The sequence below is a fragment of the Vigna unguiculata genome, chromosome 5 (assembly GCF_037176805.1).
Source record: "Vigna unguiculata cultivar grain cowpea cultivar isolate G323 ecotype 2 chromosome 5, ASM3717680v1, whole genome shotgun sequence".
In the NCBI taxonomy this organism is placed as follows: domain Eukaryota; kingdom Viridiplantae; phylum Streptophyta; class Magnoliopsida; order Fabales; family Fabaceae; genus Vigna; species Vigna unguiculata.
Window position 1 is genome coordinate 54,674,124 of NC_140796.1, and position 15,797 is coordinate 54,689,920.

General features: G+C 35.5%; 1 protein-coding gene and 1 pseudogene across 2 annotated transcripts; both read left to right on the plus strand.

Moving 5' to 3' along the window:
* Positions 1 to 7,763: 7,763 nt before the first annotated feature.
* On the plus strand, positions 7,764 to 10,393 carry LOC114185730 (BIIDXI-like protein At5g11420; annotated as a pseudogene). Its single transcript, XR_014995392.1, has 3 exons — positions 7,764 to 7,990; positions 8,979 to 9,491; positions 9,583 to 10,393. The product of XR_014995392.1 is annotated as a BIIDXI-like protein At5g11420 (transcript).
* A 1,776-nt stretch (positions 10,394 to 12,169) lies between these two features.
* LOC114183357 (cytochrome c oxidase subunit 5b-2, mitochondrial-like) lies at positions 12,170 to 15,217 on the plus strand. The gene is made up of 6 exons (XM_028070361.2): positions 12,170 to 12,384; positions 12,477 to 12,562; positions 12,789 to 12,839; positions 13,662 to 13,728; positions 13,842 to 13,921; positions 14,791 to 15,217. The coding sequence occupies exons 1-6, from the start codon at positions 12,270 to 12,272 to the stop codon at positions 14,842 to 14,844; spliced, it is 453 nt and encodes a 150-aa protein (XP_027926162.1). The 5' UTR covers positions 12,170 to 12,269; the 3' UTR covers positions 14,845 to 15,217.
* Positions 15,218 to 15,797: the final 580 nt, after the last annotated feature.

Sequence of the window (15,797 nt, forward strand, 5' to 3'; positions counted from 1 at the left end):
TATTTAATTTTTATTTTAATTAGAATTTTTTTAGTTTCGTTTTTTTATATCATACATTATTATATCGTTCTTATATTATTTCTTAAAATAGTCTCATGTAAGTTCAAAATTAAGTAAAACATGGTATGTACATGTTATATTTTTTTATATAAATGATTATGTTGATTAAAACAAATAGTTAAACATAAAAATAATTAAACCTGTAATAAAAGAAGAATCCTTCACTGTCAATATCTTCAAAACCTTCTCAAGGTGTAACTCAGTAGCAGTGTTGAGTCCAAATCCAAATCCGAAAGTGTAATCATGAATTAAAACACATGCAACCATGTTAATTGTTGGTTAACGTTTGAACACAGAAGCAATTATTCTCGAACCTGTCCCTTAATCACTCTCATCGTCATCTTCATACTCAATCTACTCAAACAACAAACAAAAAATAACATTTGTAGGGAAGATGAAGGGCAGATTCAAATTTTAAATGTTACACTCACATGGGTTGCCCAAGATAGGATCTGATACCCATTTTAAACTAACTGCAATTCTCAATAATTGAAGGGCAATGTTGTCTTTGTAATCCACAGATCTTGGACCCAATCCACCTTCCCAGAACCAACAAGATCGACACAAACATTATCAAATTCAAACCCATGTGCTGCAACCATGTTTAGTTGCTCTTTTACTTCCATTTTTGTTTTGTTTTCTTTCTCCAATATTTCTGCAAATTGTTCAAGCTCCTGCTTTTCAAAAAAATTATCGTCAATGAAATCAATGAACACTGCACTTCGCATTAAGGACAAAATTCTGCGAATTGTGATAAGGCGGTGAAACAAACAAACAAACCCACATAGAGATCACCAAAACAAACCTAAGCAACACAAACTCTTACATAAGATATGTCTTTGTTATTGAATTTTTATACAGTTCTTGTTGGGTATTGGGCTCCCTTCCTATGTGGAGAAAAGGCCCAAAATTTGAGAAGCCCATGTCTCACTTAAACCTAGTGGAGAGGAGGCTATAAAATAAAGAGAGAGGCAGAACAATAGAGTCAGAATACACTGAAAGCCCTAACACATAGAGGGAGAGGTAGAGGGAAAATTCTGTTCACGTTTTTCATAGAGCTGTCGCAGTAAATTCGGCGCTGCGGATTCGTTCACCGTTGGATCGGGCTGAAATTTTTACAGCAGGTTCGGAACTCATTGCTCTTCATTCTGACCGGTCGGATCTTTGATACGAGGTCTGAGTTGGGAGATATTAATTTCACACTGCAGCAGTGATTTGTAGAGGTTTTCCTCTCTTGTTCTTCTCTATTTGAAAGCTTTGTTGCTTTGTTATTTGGTTGGGTGTTGGCACTAATTTGTGCTATTGATTAAGACTCTTTTGTACTCTTGTTGATCATAGTGAAGCTATTTCTTTGGTCTGGACGACTCGTGGTTTTTACCCTTGATTTGAGGGGTTTTCCACGTTAAAAATCTTGGTGCCTTTATTTGTGCTTTTGGTGGTTTATTATTGCTGCTCTTTGATTATTGCTCCTCATAGATTCTTGCAAGTTAGGGGAAATTATATCCGCTGCATTCTCTGGTATATTGTTTGTTATTGTTTTCCCCATCAGAGTGGCATCAGAGCTCTTGGTTGGGCTATATTTACTTGCTTGAATGATGGAGGCAAATGCAAAGATGGTTGCTTTGAATGGTACAAATTATCATTTGTGGAAGGGCAAGATGAAAGATTTATTATTTGTCAAGAAATTGCATCTTCCGGTCTTTGCTACACAGAAGCCAGATTCTATGTCTGAAGAAGAATGGGACTTTGAGCACCAACAGGTATGTGGTTTTATTCGGCAATATGTTGAAGATAATGTTTATAATCATATTGCTAATGAGACACATGCCAGAGCTTTGTGGGAGAAGATTGAGTCTTTGTATGCTTCTAAGTCGGGCAATAATAAATTGTATTTGTTAAATTGCTTGATGAATTTGAGGTACAGGGAGAATTCTTCTATTTCTGATCACTTAAATGAGTTTCAAGGGCTCCTAGATCAATTGTCAGGAATGGGCATAAAGTTTGATGACGAAGTTATGGGATTATGGTTGCTTAATACTCTACCAGAGTCTTGGGAGGTATTTCGGGTTTCAATTACGAACTCTGCCTCGAATGGTGTTGTTTCTTTTCAGATGGCAAAGAGCGGTGCTCTTAATGAAGAGATGAGAAGGAAGGCACATGGTTCTTCATCTCAGTCTGAGATGCTTGTTACAGAAGCTAGGGGGAGAAGTCAGAAAAAGGAACATAAAGGTGGTAGAGAGAAGAGTAGGAGCAAGTCCAAGTCAAGATACAAGAATTTAGAGTGCCATTTTTGTCATAAAACTGGACACATTCAGAAATACTGTTTTAAGTGGAAAAAGGAGAACAAAGACAAGAAGGGCAAACAGAGAGAGAATGATCATGATGATGATGATCGTGTCACTACTGCTACAGATGGTGATCTTGTTCTTCTTCGTGACTTTGAGTCCGTTAATCTTGTATCTGATGAGAGCATGTGGATTATTGATAGTGGTGCTACACTGCATGTTACACCTAGGAAGGAGTTCTTCACATCTTACACTTCTGGTGATTTTGGAGTGTTGAAGATGGGTAATGATGGTGAGTCTAAAGTGATTGGTGTTGGTGATGTTTGCCTGCAAACCAACATGGGAGTGCAGTTGTTGCTTAAAGGAGTCAAACATGCTCCGGATGTCCGTTTTAATTTAATCTCTGTGCAGTTGCTTGATGATTGTGGTTATGACAATCACTTTGGTTCTAGTAAATGGAAGCTCACTAAAGGTAACTTGGTTATGGCCAGAGGGGAGAAACAATCTAAATTGTATTGGACTAAAGCTTTGGTTGCTAAAGACAGTGTGAATGCTATGTATATGGAGGCATCTTTGTGGCACCGGAGGCTTGGTCATATAAGTGAGAAAGGGCTTAACTGCTTAGCTAAAAAGGATGTGCTTATGGGATTGAGAAATGCAGAATTGGAGAAATGTTCTCATTGCATGGCTGGTAAACAAACCAGAGTATCTTTTAAGAAGCATCCACCCTCAAGGAAGTCAGAATTACTTGAATTGGTGCATTCTGACGTTTGTGGCCCATTAAAGGTAAAGTCATTTAGTGGTGCAGTTTACTTTGTTACTTTTATTGATGATTGTTCCAGGAAGCTATGGGTCTATGCTCTTCAGCGGAAAGGTCAAGTACTTGAAAAGTTCAAGGAATTTCATGCTATGGTTGAGAGGCAATCAGGCAAGAAGCTGAAATGCATCCGTAGTGATAATGGTGGTGAGTACCGTGGACCTTTTGATGTTTATTGCAGGCAGCATGGTATTAGACACGAGAAGACTCCTCCTAAAACTCCTCAGTTGAATGGTCTAGCGGAGAGGATGAACAGGACCTTGGTTGAAAGGGTTACATGTATGCTTTCGGAAGCAAAGTTGCCTAAGCACTTTTGGGGAGAGGCATTGCTTGCAGCTGTGCATGTTATTAATCTCAGTCCCGCAGTTGCTTTGAATACTGAGGTGCCAGACAAAATTTGGTTTGGTAAGAATGTTAGCTATGATCATTTGCGTGTCTTTGGTTGCAGGGCATTTGTTCATGTTCCTAAGGATGAAAGATCCAAGTTAGATAAAAAGACAAGGCAATGTATCTTTATTGGCTATGGTGAGGATGAATTTGGCTACAGGTTTTATGATCCTGTTGAGAAGAAGCTTGTTAGAAGCCGTGATGTACAATTCATGGAAGATCAGACCATTGAAGACATTGATAAGGTGAAGAAGACCACACCCGAGAAAGACAGTAATCTCACTGATGGTAATCCGATGAGGTTGCCCACTCACAATTTGGAGAATGTTGAAACGGAAGCTCAAGACAATGAGCAACATGGTGATGTTGATGATCAACAGTTTGGAAGTGGAGTAGAGGTTCCAATTGATGATGCTCAAGAGGAACATGATGATGATGACGATCTTGGTGATATACCTGAATCACCTCAAGTCCAACTCAGGAGGTCTAATAGACAAAAACAACCTTCTACAAGGTATTCCTGTGATGAGTACATAACCTTGACTGACGGTGGAGAACCTGAGTGTTTTGAAGAGGCTTTGGATAGTGAAGAGAAGAAACAGTGGCTGGATGCAATGCAAGATGAGATGAAATCTTTGCATGATAATCACACTTACGACTTGGTGAAATTGCCTAAGGGCAAAAGGGCATTGGAAACTAGGTGGATTTTCAGGGTGAAACAAGATTCAAATTCTACACTTCCAAGGTACAAGGCCAGATTAGTGGTGAAAGGTTTCAGACAGAAAAAGGGTGTTGATTTCAATGAGATTTTCTCACCTGTGGTGAAAATGTCATCCATCAGAACTGTGCTAAGTTTAGCTGCTACTCTTGATTTGGAGGTTGAGCAGATGGATGTGAAGACAGCTTTCCTTCATGGTAATTTGGAGGAAGAGATATACATGAAGCAACCTGATGGTTTTCTTGTTAAAGGCAAGGAAGAATATGTGTGTAGACTAAGGAAGAGTCTATACGGTTTGAAGCAGGCTCCAAGGCAGTGGTATAAGAAGTTTGAGTCTTTTATGTGTGAGCAGGGTTACATGAAGACTACTTCTGATCATTGTGTCTTTGTTAAAAGTTTTTCTAATGATGACTTTATTATCCTGTTATTATATGTTGATGACATGCTTATTGTTGGAAAAGATATTTCCAAAATTGACAGGTTAAAGAAGACACTTGGCGAGTCTTTTGCCATGAAAGACTTGGGAGCTGCTAAAAGGATTCTTGGCATACATATCTCACGTGATAGGAGAGAAAAGAAGATTTATCTATCACAAGAGCAATACATTAGGAAGGTGTTGCAGAGATTCCAGATGGAAAATGCTAAAGCTGTGAGTACTCCTCTTGCTACTCATTTTAAACTGAGTGTTAAACAGAGTCCTTCAAATGAAGTTGAGAAGACCAATATGAGTAGAGTTCCTTATGCATCTGCGGTGGGCAGTTTGATGTATGCGATGGTGTGTACAAGACCAGATATTGCACATGCTGTTGGTACAGTTAGTCGATTTTTGTCAAACCCAGGTAGAGAGCATTGGAATGCTGTGAAATGGATTTTGAGGTATCTTCATGGTACAGTTGATATGAAGCTTTGTTTTGGAGGTGATAAACCTACTTTGATGGGTTACTCAGACTCAGATTTGGCTGGGGATATTGATTCCAGAAAGTCCACTTCGGGCTATTTGATTAAGTTTGCAGGGGGAGCTGTGGCTTGGCAATCAAGACTACAAAGGTGTGTAGCGTTGTCTACTACAGAAGCAGAGTTCATTGCTATTACTGAAGCATGCAAGGAGGTGTTATGGTTGAAGAAATTCTTGCAGGAGCTTGGTTTTAGGCAAGATAACTATTCATTGTTTGTTGATAGCCAAAGTGCTATCCATCTTGGTAAGAATCCAACTTTTCATTCTAGATCCAAACATATTGATGTGAGGTATCATTGGATACGTGATGCTTTGGATGCTAAGTTGTTGGAGTTGAAAAAGGTTCATACAGATGATAATGGTGCTGATATGATGACTAAAGCATTGCCAAGAGGAAAGTTTGAAGTTTGTTGTGAGATCGCCGGTTTGGCGGTTATCTCCACATAGTTGTGAGGGGGAGATTTGTTGGGTATTGGGCTCCCTTCCTATGTGGAGAAAAGGCCCAAAATTTGAGAAGCCCATGTCTCACTTAAACCTAGTGGAGAGGAGGCTATAAAATAAAGAGAGAGGCAGAACAATAGAGTCAGAATACACTGAAAGCCCTAACACATAGAGGGAGAGGTAGAGGGAAAATTCTGTTCACGTTTTTCATAGAGCTGTCGCAGTAAATTCGGCGCTGCGGATTCGTTCACCGTTGGATCGGGCTGAAATTTTTACAGCAGGTTCGGAACTCATTGCTCTTCATTCTGACCGGTCGGATCTTTGATACGAGGTCTGAGTTGGGAGATATTAATTTCGCACTGCAGCAGTGATTTGTAGAGGTTTTCCTCTCTTGTTCTTCTCTATTTGAAAGCTTTGTTGCTTTGTTATTTGGTTGGGTGTTGGCACTAATTTGTGCTATTGATTAAGACTCTAATAGCTTCACTATGATCAACAAGAGTACAAAAGAGTCTTAATCAATAGCACAAATTAGTGCCAACACCCAACCAAATAACAAAGCAACAAAGCTTTCAAATAGAGAAGAACAAGAGAGGAAAACCTCTACAAATCACTGCTGCAGTGCGAAATTAATATCTCCCAACTCAGACCTCGTATCAAAGATCCGACCGGTCAGAATGAAGAGCAATGAGTTCCGAACCTGCTGTAAAAATTTCAGCCCGATCCAACGGTGAACGAATCCGCAGCGCCGAATTTACTGCGACAGCTCTATGAAAAACGTGAACAGAATTTTCCCTCTACCTCTCCCTCTATGTGTTAGGGCTTTCAGTGTATTCTGACTCTATTGTTCTGCCTCTCTCTTTATTTTATAGCCTCCTCTCCACTAGGTTTAAGTGAGACATGGGCTTCTCAAATTTTGGGCCTTTTCTCCACATAGGAAGGGAGCCCAATACCCAACAGTTCTTATGAAGTACAACAATTTCTACTTCAACTGATTGAGATTAACATCTACATGGTTTACGTTTACGTTGTATTTAATATCAATTGGCTCATAATATAGACCACGTAGATTAGTTCACATAGAATCGTATAAATTGTTCTATAAAAGAAATCAAATAAATTGAGTTACATTCAAATTGTGACACTTAAACGGTTACGTTCTTCTATACATAGAGTTATATTTTAACTAACTATAATAAACTTTGACCTAATAATAAGGGTTTGATTTTAACCATATTAGAGTCAAAGTCACGAGTTAAATTCTTAATAAATAATTATTTAGAAAAAATTATTCTTTCGATTTATGTATAAAGAGTTTTTACAAACGAATCATTCTCCTTTATCAAAGATATAACAGTACTATTTTTATTCACTCATGTGAAAAAATATTAAAGCAATATCAGTATAATATTTTAAAAATAGCTAATCATTCATAGTCACCGACAGTGTGTTCTGGATTGAAAGAGCATGTGGTTTTTAATTGCTTTGTCTCACCTTCTGCTAGAACTGCATGAATAAATATTCTAACTCTATACAATTCCTTGCAAGTGTAAAACCATGTCTTTCGAAATGACACGTGTTCATATAATTACACTTTTCTCGATAATATTCCTTTCTTTGGAATGTGGAAATCAGTCTCTGTTAATTGTTGTTTCTTGAAACTAAATTATATGCTGAATCTGAATAACAGAAGTAAAACAAAATGTTACTGAATAAATCGTAAATGTTTATTTTTTTTCGTTATGTCAGGAATTAAAGTATAAATTTAAATTTTACATCGATTAAAAATAAAAAAGAATAAAAATTTATAAATCTTTTGTTTTAAAATTTTAGATCGAAAGTAATATCAACTTAAATTTCATCATGTTTGTTCTCTTTAATTAAACTTTTCTATAAATTTAACAAACATAACAAGTAGTATCATAACGTCTCAAACGAGCACAGAACTTTGATATAAAAAAGAAAAACACTAATGAGAAACTTTTTAACTCTTGACACGTGTGAGATTTGTTTGGCAATATCGGCATGCATGTCTTCTTCCAGACAAAGCTATCTGTTCTCGGAAAAATGAATTCTTATAAAAGGTTTGGTTCAGCAATAGGATAGTTCCAGTGGCATTAACGTAGTTTCATGTCAAATCAGTGGTTTTTTCATGTAATGGTTTGAATAAAACCGAGTGCTCCCTCTGGGATCTCAACACCATTCCAATTTCTCTTTCTTTCTCTCTCTCTCTGTTTTCTGATAATTCATGAAAATGCAGAAGCTCAAACTGCAACTACTCTTATTCCTCTCAATCTCAACTTGTCACGTTGTTTTCTCTTTCACAGATGGTTAGTTCTTACTATCTTTAATCATGTCTCTCTTTCTATATCACTTTAACTTCTTTGTTCATTCTTACATTTAAAACTCAAAACATCCATCATTTAATGCAAGTTGTATAATCATATATTCTTCGATGGTCATTAATTTCTTTTGTTTCATTTCCTTCATTTATCATATCATTCAGATTTGAACTCACAAAAGAGTATGCTGTTATTTACCACCCAAGACTATGCATGAATAATTTGTATGCTGTTATTCATCATTTTCCTCGCATACTATAAATGTTTTGCTCAAGAAACCTTAAATAATTTTGCAGTAATAGTATTTTGAAATGGTACAAGGTTTTGCTTGGCTCGGTCTGAATTACCTTTTTGTCAGATCTTAAGGCCTTCTGCTATTATATTATTAACATGCAGAATTAGCCTTCAAATTTTCGTTCTTCTAAGGTCGTTCTTCAATTTTCTGTTGTTATATTATTAACAAAGTATTAGTTCTATCACACTTTTCAATACTGTAGATACATTTTTCCTTTTACAATCACTTACCATAGATCTAATTTGGCATGTCACAGTCATTTTTGTTACTTTTTGTTTAAGGAATATTTAAAAATTAGAAATTAACTGATAGAAGTAAATTTTAAAATACTATATATTAATTCAATATTTTAATCACTCGATTTTTTTCTTTCTATATTGATATTTTGTTTTACAATTTTATCTATCTTTAGTTACATAATCTGAGTAAGGTAATTAAAATATGTATAAATTGATGTGGCAATATAGATCCATTAAAAAAATATACCGACAAATGGTAAGGATCTACGAAAGACCTGGAAATCTTTTCACATGGCTAACTCATGTTTCCACGTGCTCACGTCCTGCATTGTTTCTTGTCACATGGAACACGACCAAAAAGTTGTTCCGAAAAAAAGAAGAAAGAACTGTTTCATTTCATTTTGTTTTTACAGTGACACACCAAGTGTTCGATGAATTGCAGGGTTGTTGCCAAACGGGAACTTCGAGCAGGGCCCAAAGGCATCACAACTGAAGGGGTCCGTGGTGACTAGCCACGATGCCGTTCCGAACTGGACCATATCGGGAATGGTTGAGTACATAAAATCAGGACAGAAACAGGGTGACATGTTGTTGGTGGTGCCAGAGGGTGACTATGCAGTTAGACTCGGCAACGAAGCTTCCATCAAGCAGAAGGTGAAGCTGATCAAGGGGTTGTTCTACTCCATCACGCTAAGCGCTGCTAGAACCTGTGCACAAGAAGAGAAACTCAACGTGTCTGTGGTTCCAACCGCTGAGAATAGGGACTGGGGAATCATCCCCATTCAGACCATGTATGGTAGCAATGGTTGGGAATCTTTCACTTGTGGGTTCAGAGCAGATTTCCCAGAAGGTGAAATCGTCATCCATAACCCTGGCAAAGAAGAAGACCCTGCTTGTGGTCCACTCATCGATTCCGTTGCCCTCAAGGTTTTGTATCCACCCAAAAGAACCAGAGGTAAATATCGATTGGTTTCACAGTATCACAAACTATGCATTTTACTTTACATAGTTGATTTCACTAAACTATTTGTGCATTTGTGGTGCAGCTAATTTGCTGAAAAACGGAAACTTTGAAGAAGGGCCATATCTGTTCCCTAACTCGTCATGGGGGGCATTGATCCCACCCCACATTGAGGATGCTCACAGTCCTTTACCAGGATGGATAGTGGAGTCTCTTAAGGCTGTGAAGTACATTGATTCAGACCATTTTTCTGTGCCTGAGGGAAAAAGAGCCATTGAACTTGTTGCAGGGAAAGAGAGTGCCCTTGCACAGGTTGTGATCACTACAATCGGAAAGGTCTATGACCTCACTTTCGCTGTGGGTGATGCCAACAATGCATGTGAAGGTTCCATGGTGGTGGAAGCATTTGCTGGCAAAGACACTGTTCAGGTTCCATACCAGTCCAAGGGTAAAGGAGGTTCTGTGAGAGGAAAACTTCGGTTCAAGGCTGTGTCAACTCGTACACGTCTTAGGTTCCTAAGCACCTTCTACACCATGAAGAGTGATAACTCTGGCTCGCTCTGTGGACCCGTCATAGATGATGTAAAGTTGCTTAGTGTTCGTTATCCCACACATGGTTGATCGTGAAATTTCTACACCTAATACAATCGAAACACATGTGCTTGATTCTTGTAGTTGAGCATGTATAATACTACAGGATTCTCGTAATAATAGTAGGGTGAGCATTGATGAGTGAGTGAGTTTACCAAGTCTCCTATATTCATGTATCTATTTTTCCATCAAAATCATATGCAGTGATGAGATAGAGAGAGAGTTCTTTCCACTAATGGAACTCAGATTCAACATCAGTGTACCATACTAGTTTAAAGGAATAATTATTTTTTTACGATAAATAATTTGCAGTATTTTTTTGCATAATTTATAAAAACATATTAATTTCTTTCATTTTAACATTTTTTAAAGTAGTAAATGGACTGGCTCAGGAGTTCACTTGATTAAAAATATATAATTTTTTTTTTCAAAATTAAATTATAATTCTAATTAAAATTTCAATAAACTTTAATACAATACAAATTAAAATTAAAATTAAAAGAAAAAACCTAATATTTATGTGTTAGCTAAAAAAATAACCTAATATTATCTAAATGTAAAGCTCAATTTAGTATCTAAATGTAAAGCTCAATTTAGTAAAAGTATTTGTGTGACCCTTTTATCTACGGGTTGGTGAGTCGAGTTCTAAATGAGTCGAAGCAAAAATTAACTTGTATTAAAATTTGTAAAAATATTTCAACCCAAGTCGATCTGAACTTATGATGAACCTTGACTCACAAGTTCCAATTTATTTTGACTGGTCTAATTTTTTATTAGAGATAACACGGTTTGAAGTATAAAAACAAATTAATATTTAAAAAATGTTAATTATAAAAAGACACTTTAATAGTTGTACTGTAGAAAAACCGATAATTAGATGAAGGTGACGTATATAACATGTGATTTTCATATTTATGTATGTATGGTCTTTTACCCTTGAAATTGATGCAATAAAATCAAACGCATTTATATCCTTTTAGTTGGACATATATAACGTGTATCTAACAATAAATAAGGTGTTTGTAATGTGATTTTATTGTATGAAAGTAATACATAATAAATATGACATGTTTTAATGTTTACGAATATATATATATATATATATATGTTTTATTCAATTTATGGCAACAAAGTTACAGATATTAATATCTAGATATAAAATTTTGCTCAAAAATTGTATACTTAACCAGTGACACATTTGTACAATTTATTTTTCCATTTCCCAAATCCACCGTCATTGTATATGTATTATCATGATCTAAATTCTTTACTAATTGTTTTCACGTTGTACTCCGTTAAACATTAAAAATATATTATATTAATATTTTAAATAATTTTTTAATATATTTTAAGATAATGTTATTCTTGTTAAATATTAAAAATACACATATTTTAAATATCTTTATAATATATTTTAAAACTTAAACATCAATTTTAATCCAAATTCGTATTATTACACGTGAGAATCTAATTCATTTATCGAAAGAAGTACAAAAAATTATTACAGAAAATTAAAAAGGTTATTCCACTTTAAAACTTTAAGATAGGATCGCAAAATGATTTATTTATTTTTACTTGCTATCGGTCTAAAATAAATCAAGGTAGTGGACCAACATGCCAGTTTTTTTTGTTTTTTTGTGTATTTTAAACTTTAATTTATTTAATTAATTATCAAATTTGTAGATCAACTAATAGAATTTTTTTTAATTTGATTATTATCTGTTCTAAACTGTAGTTAAAATCTTATGTGCAATATTTCTTTCCCTCTCAATACTCTAAGATTTTGCAAAAAAAGTGTATATTATATTTCGTTTGGTACTAAAAACATCAAAATAAATAAAAAAAATAGCACTTGAAAATATGATTCATCTATCACCTTAATTTTCAATGGAAAAGATAGTAAAGAAATGGGTTTTGTGATTTTCTTACTTACCTTTTTCCAAACTAAAATTGAAAAAATTAAAATTGGTAAAAATGGTTGGTGAGAGCCAGCCAAAATTAAAGTGATTTGTTTGACTGGCACGTGCGAGGGGGGTGGCTCACGTGGCAAGGTTGGCCTCTTCTTGAGCATGGTTGCGATTCATATTGAGAGTGTGAGCGAGTATTTGTGCATTTGGTGTTGCGAAGGAGACAGAAGAAAAACGAGAAGAACGCCATTTCCTCAGATCGATAACCCTAATCATGTTCCGGAGATTCCTCTCTCCTTCCAATCTCAAATCCCTACACACGGCGCTCTCACCTTCTCGTCCCCGATTCGCCGCCCCTCTCCTCACCCGCCACGTCACTGCTCAATCAGGTATTCGCTCTATCCGTTTATTCTCCGATTGCATTGCACGCTTCTATTTTAGTTCAATTCATTTTGATTTCAATTGTTCTTATTCCAATCAGGAACTTCTTCCGTCAGAAAGAGGGTCGAAGATGTCCTGCCAATTGCTACCGGCCACGAGCGTGAGGAGATTCAGGCCAGCCTCGAGGTATCTTAGATTCTTCCCTTGCAATCAACGATATCAATCAAATCTATTTATATCACGTATCTGAAAAAAAAAAGGTGGATTGATTGTGCGTATTTTAAGAGATTCCTTTGTTGAATATCCTGATTTTTTTTTTCAATTGTAGTCTGCTCATAATTTTTGCAGCTGCTTTTTAATATTTAATAGAGGCGTGTGATTTTTTTGTTTATTCTGTTTCTCTTTTGTTTAGGGAAGGGATATTCTTGAAATCAACCATCCTGAAGGTCCTTTCGGCACAAAGGTTAGTGTTATTACCTTTTTAAATATGTGCGTTTAATGTTTCGCATCGAGTTGTTAAAAATTACTATCGATTGTTGTACTGTGCGGTCTAATTATTTGAGAGCGTATGATGAGTAGTACCACCCTGTTACTGTCTTATTGTTCTTTTGTTTCGTTTAGTTGTTTTGTTTTATACCAGAATTATATTTTCACTACCATTATTGTTTAAAACAAAATATTTTGATTGGCATGATCTGTGCAGAAGAAGTCGTTAACACTATTTTGGATTAAATTACGAAACTGTAAAAATATGTAGAACGCTCAAGTGATAAAAATGACTGTTGGGTTTGGGACCATTCCTAATTACGATAATTCCCACTGAATTTAATGTAGAAGCAATTCTCTGGAGGTATTGCTCTGACAGGATTTTTTAAGGGCAACATATGTATACACACGTACTGAGTTTAGTGTTGAAGCAATCATCTGTACTTGGTTGTAAGATAAAGATTAAAGAATAAGCATGAAGCTAGAAAATCGAGGGGATCTATAGCTTGTTGAGCTTTTACCCAACCTCAATTTGAGGGTTTCCTGACATTAAACAAAACAGACTTAAACTACTGTTAGAGTTGTCGCTATGCAAGTTGAATCCGAACAGAAGAAATCCTATTCCTTATCTCTTATAAAGGGATCTGATGTCCTAGGCATTTTTTTTTCTCTCTCTTCCCTTTCGTAAGTGGAAATATTGTATTTTTTATTAAGTTCTTTTTGTTCATGTTGCCCGATGCATAACTGTTTTGAAGTATGTTTGATATATGTCTACTCTGTTGTTTGTTTTGGTTGATAGGAAGCACCTGCTATTGTTAAATCTTACTATGACAGAAGGATAGTTGGATGCCCAGGAGGTGAAGGTGGTAAGTGTTCGTTGTCTTTCTCTATGAATCTGTGTGTAAGACTTGTCATAATCTGATGAAAAAGGTCCTAGATCTTGGTATCATTGTGATGTGAAATCCCCCTTTTTCTGCAGAAGATGAGCATGATGTTGTATGGTTTTGGCTTGAGAATGGCAAACCTCATGAATGTCCAGTGTGCACACAGTACTTTGAGGTAAGTTGGAAATCACATTTGGAATCTGTTGATGATACCATTGTGACCTACCGTGATATATTTGGTCTTAGAGATGTCAAGATGCGTGATTATGTAGATTGAAAATTTTCGAATTCTTTGGATGATCCTATTAGATCTGTGTGTCGTGACACGCATTGGGTCCCTTTCTATTGTTACCCAATATTATGAATTTCCATGATAGATTGAAGTAAGATTATCTGACAATTATTTGCTTGGTTCTTGGAGTTATAGCATGTTACTGTATTGTGTGTATGTGTGATTCCTATTTTAGCAAAAAATGACATTCTAAATTGATGGGGTTCTAACACGTTAAAATTTCATGATTTATTTTTGTATTAACATTTTAGTGTCGATCCGGTTTTTAACCTCAAAAAAAGTGACAAGTCAGAAGGAGCCTTTTTGCTCCAGAAGCAATGAAGTTGCGTGGACTTAATTTGGGTTACAATTAAAATTTTACAGGAACTGATTTGTTATCTTCTGTTAGTGTCACCACTCATAAACGCTTCATTTAATATCTCAGCTAGTATTATGTTTGATTTAGAGAAACCGTATGGTGTTTGCCTACATAAAAAATACATGCATAAAAGATGCTCCACCAACTATAATTCCTCTTGTGGTTGAATATGTCGCCACTGCTTCTGGATATGGTTATGAAGTTGGTGCAAACCATCATGCTTAGAGCTTTTTTGTTTATGAACTACAGCTTGAGAATTCCAATAAAGAGGACACTGAATAATCTTAAATTGCGCTCTCTTCACACTTAAAATTATAGTTGGATTAGAATATGTTGCTATTTTGATGGGTGCTTTACTGCCCATTAAAACTAATTATTTGCTTTTTTTTTACAGCTCAAAGTGGTCGGACCTGGTGGTGATCCTTATGGACATGGCGATCATCATTGATTTCATCCCGCAATTTTCTTTCAGAAATAAAATTTTCAAAGAGAAGAGAGACAATTTCACCTCTCAAAATTACGAGGCCTCGTTTTGATTGGTCTATACCTTGCAGTTTTGCGAGTTTAGAATAGAATTTTCCTGTCAGTATTTATTAGACATGCTGGTCATTCGATTGAGCTATCAAATCCCGCAAGGATGTTCTTTTGGCTCTGCCAAATAATTGATAGCAACACTGATTCTTTGTCGATTCTTCAATATGTAGAGCCTTCAACTATTTTTAGCACCCCTAAACCACGAAAGGGAGTAAGGAACTACAAATTTGATCGAATTGAATAATTTTTTGGCAATGCAGATGGAGACAACTCAAGTTTTTTTCTTATTGCTAAATTTTTCATAACCCTATGCGCTGGCGTGTTTTATTTTACATGTTATGTGTCCGTAGGAGTAATATGTTCTTAAATGTCGATTATTTTTGTTAATCTCCAAAATCCTTTCCGAAAAAAAAAAACATGGTGTATTATAGGTGATGATTTTTTTTTTCTTAATCAAAGGGTTAGGAGTTCGTTTTTAGGTCTGTATGTACACAAAAATATTCGTTGACAGGAATTAGTTGATGGTTATTTTATTAGTGAGGAAAATGTTTAATGGTTATTTTAGAGGTTTGAAAGAAAAGTTAATCCATGTAAGTATGATTACAAAATTTATTTGCTTCTGATTAAAAGGATTAATTTTATGAGAAATTGTTTTAATTAAACAGTTTCGAATTATAATTAGATTGTTGATTGTTTTCACCTTGTTATTTTAAGAAGCTGGAACAAAATTATTACACAGAAAAACTGTTCATTTTAGAAAATACGGGATTATTTGGTGAATAAGCTTAAAGGATCCAGCAAGTTATTAATACGGAGTGTATAGATAAAAAGTCAAAAATTTACAGGTGCTCTCGAATTTTAAATGTT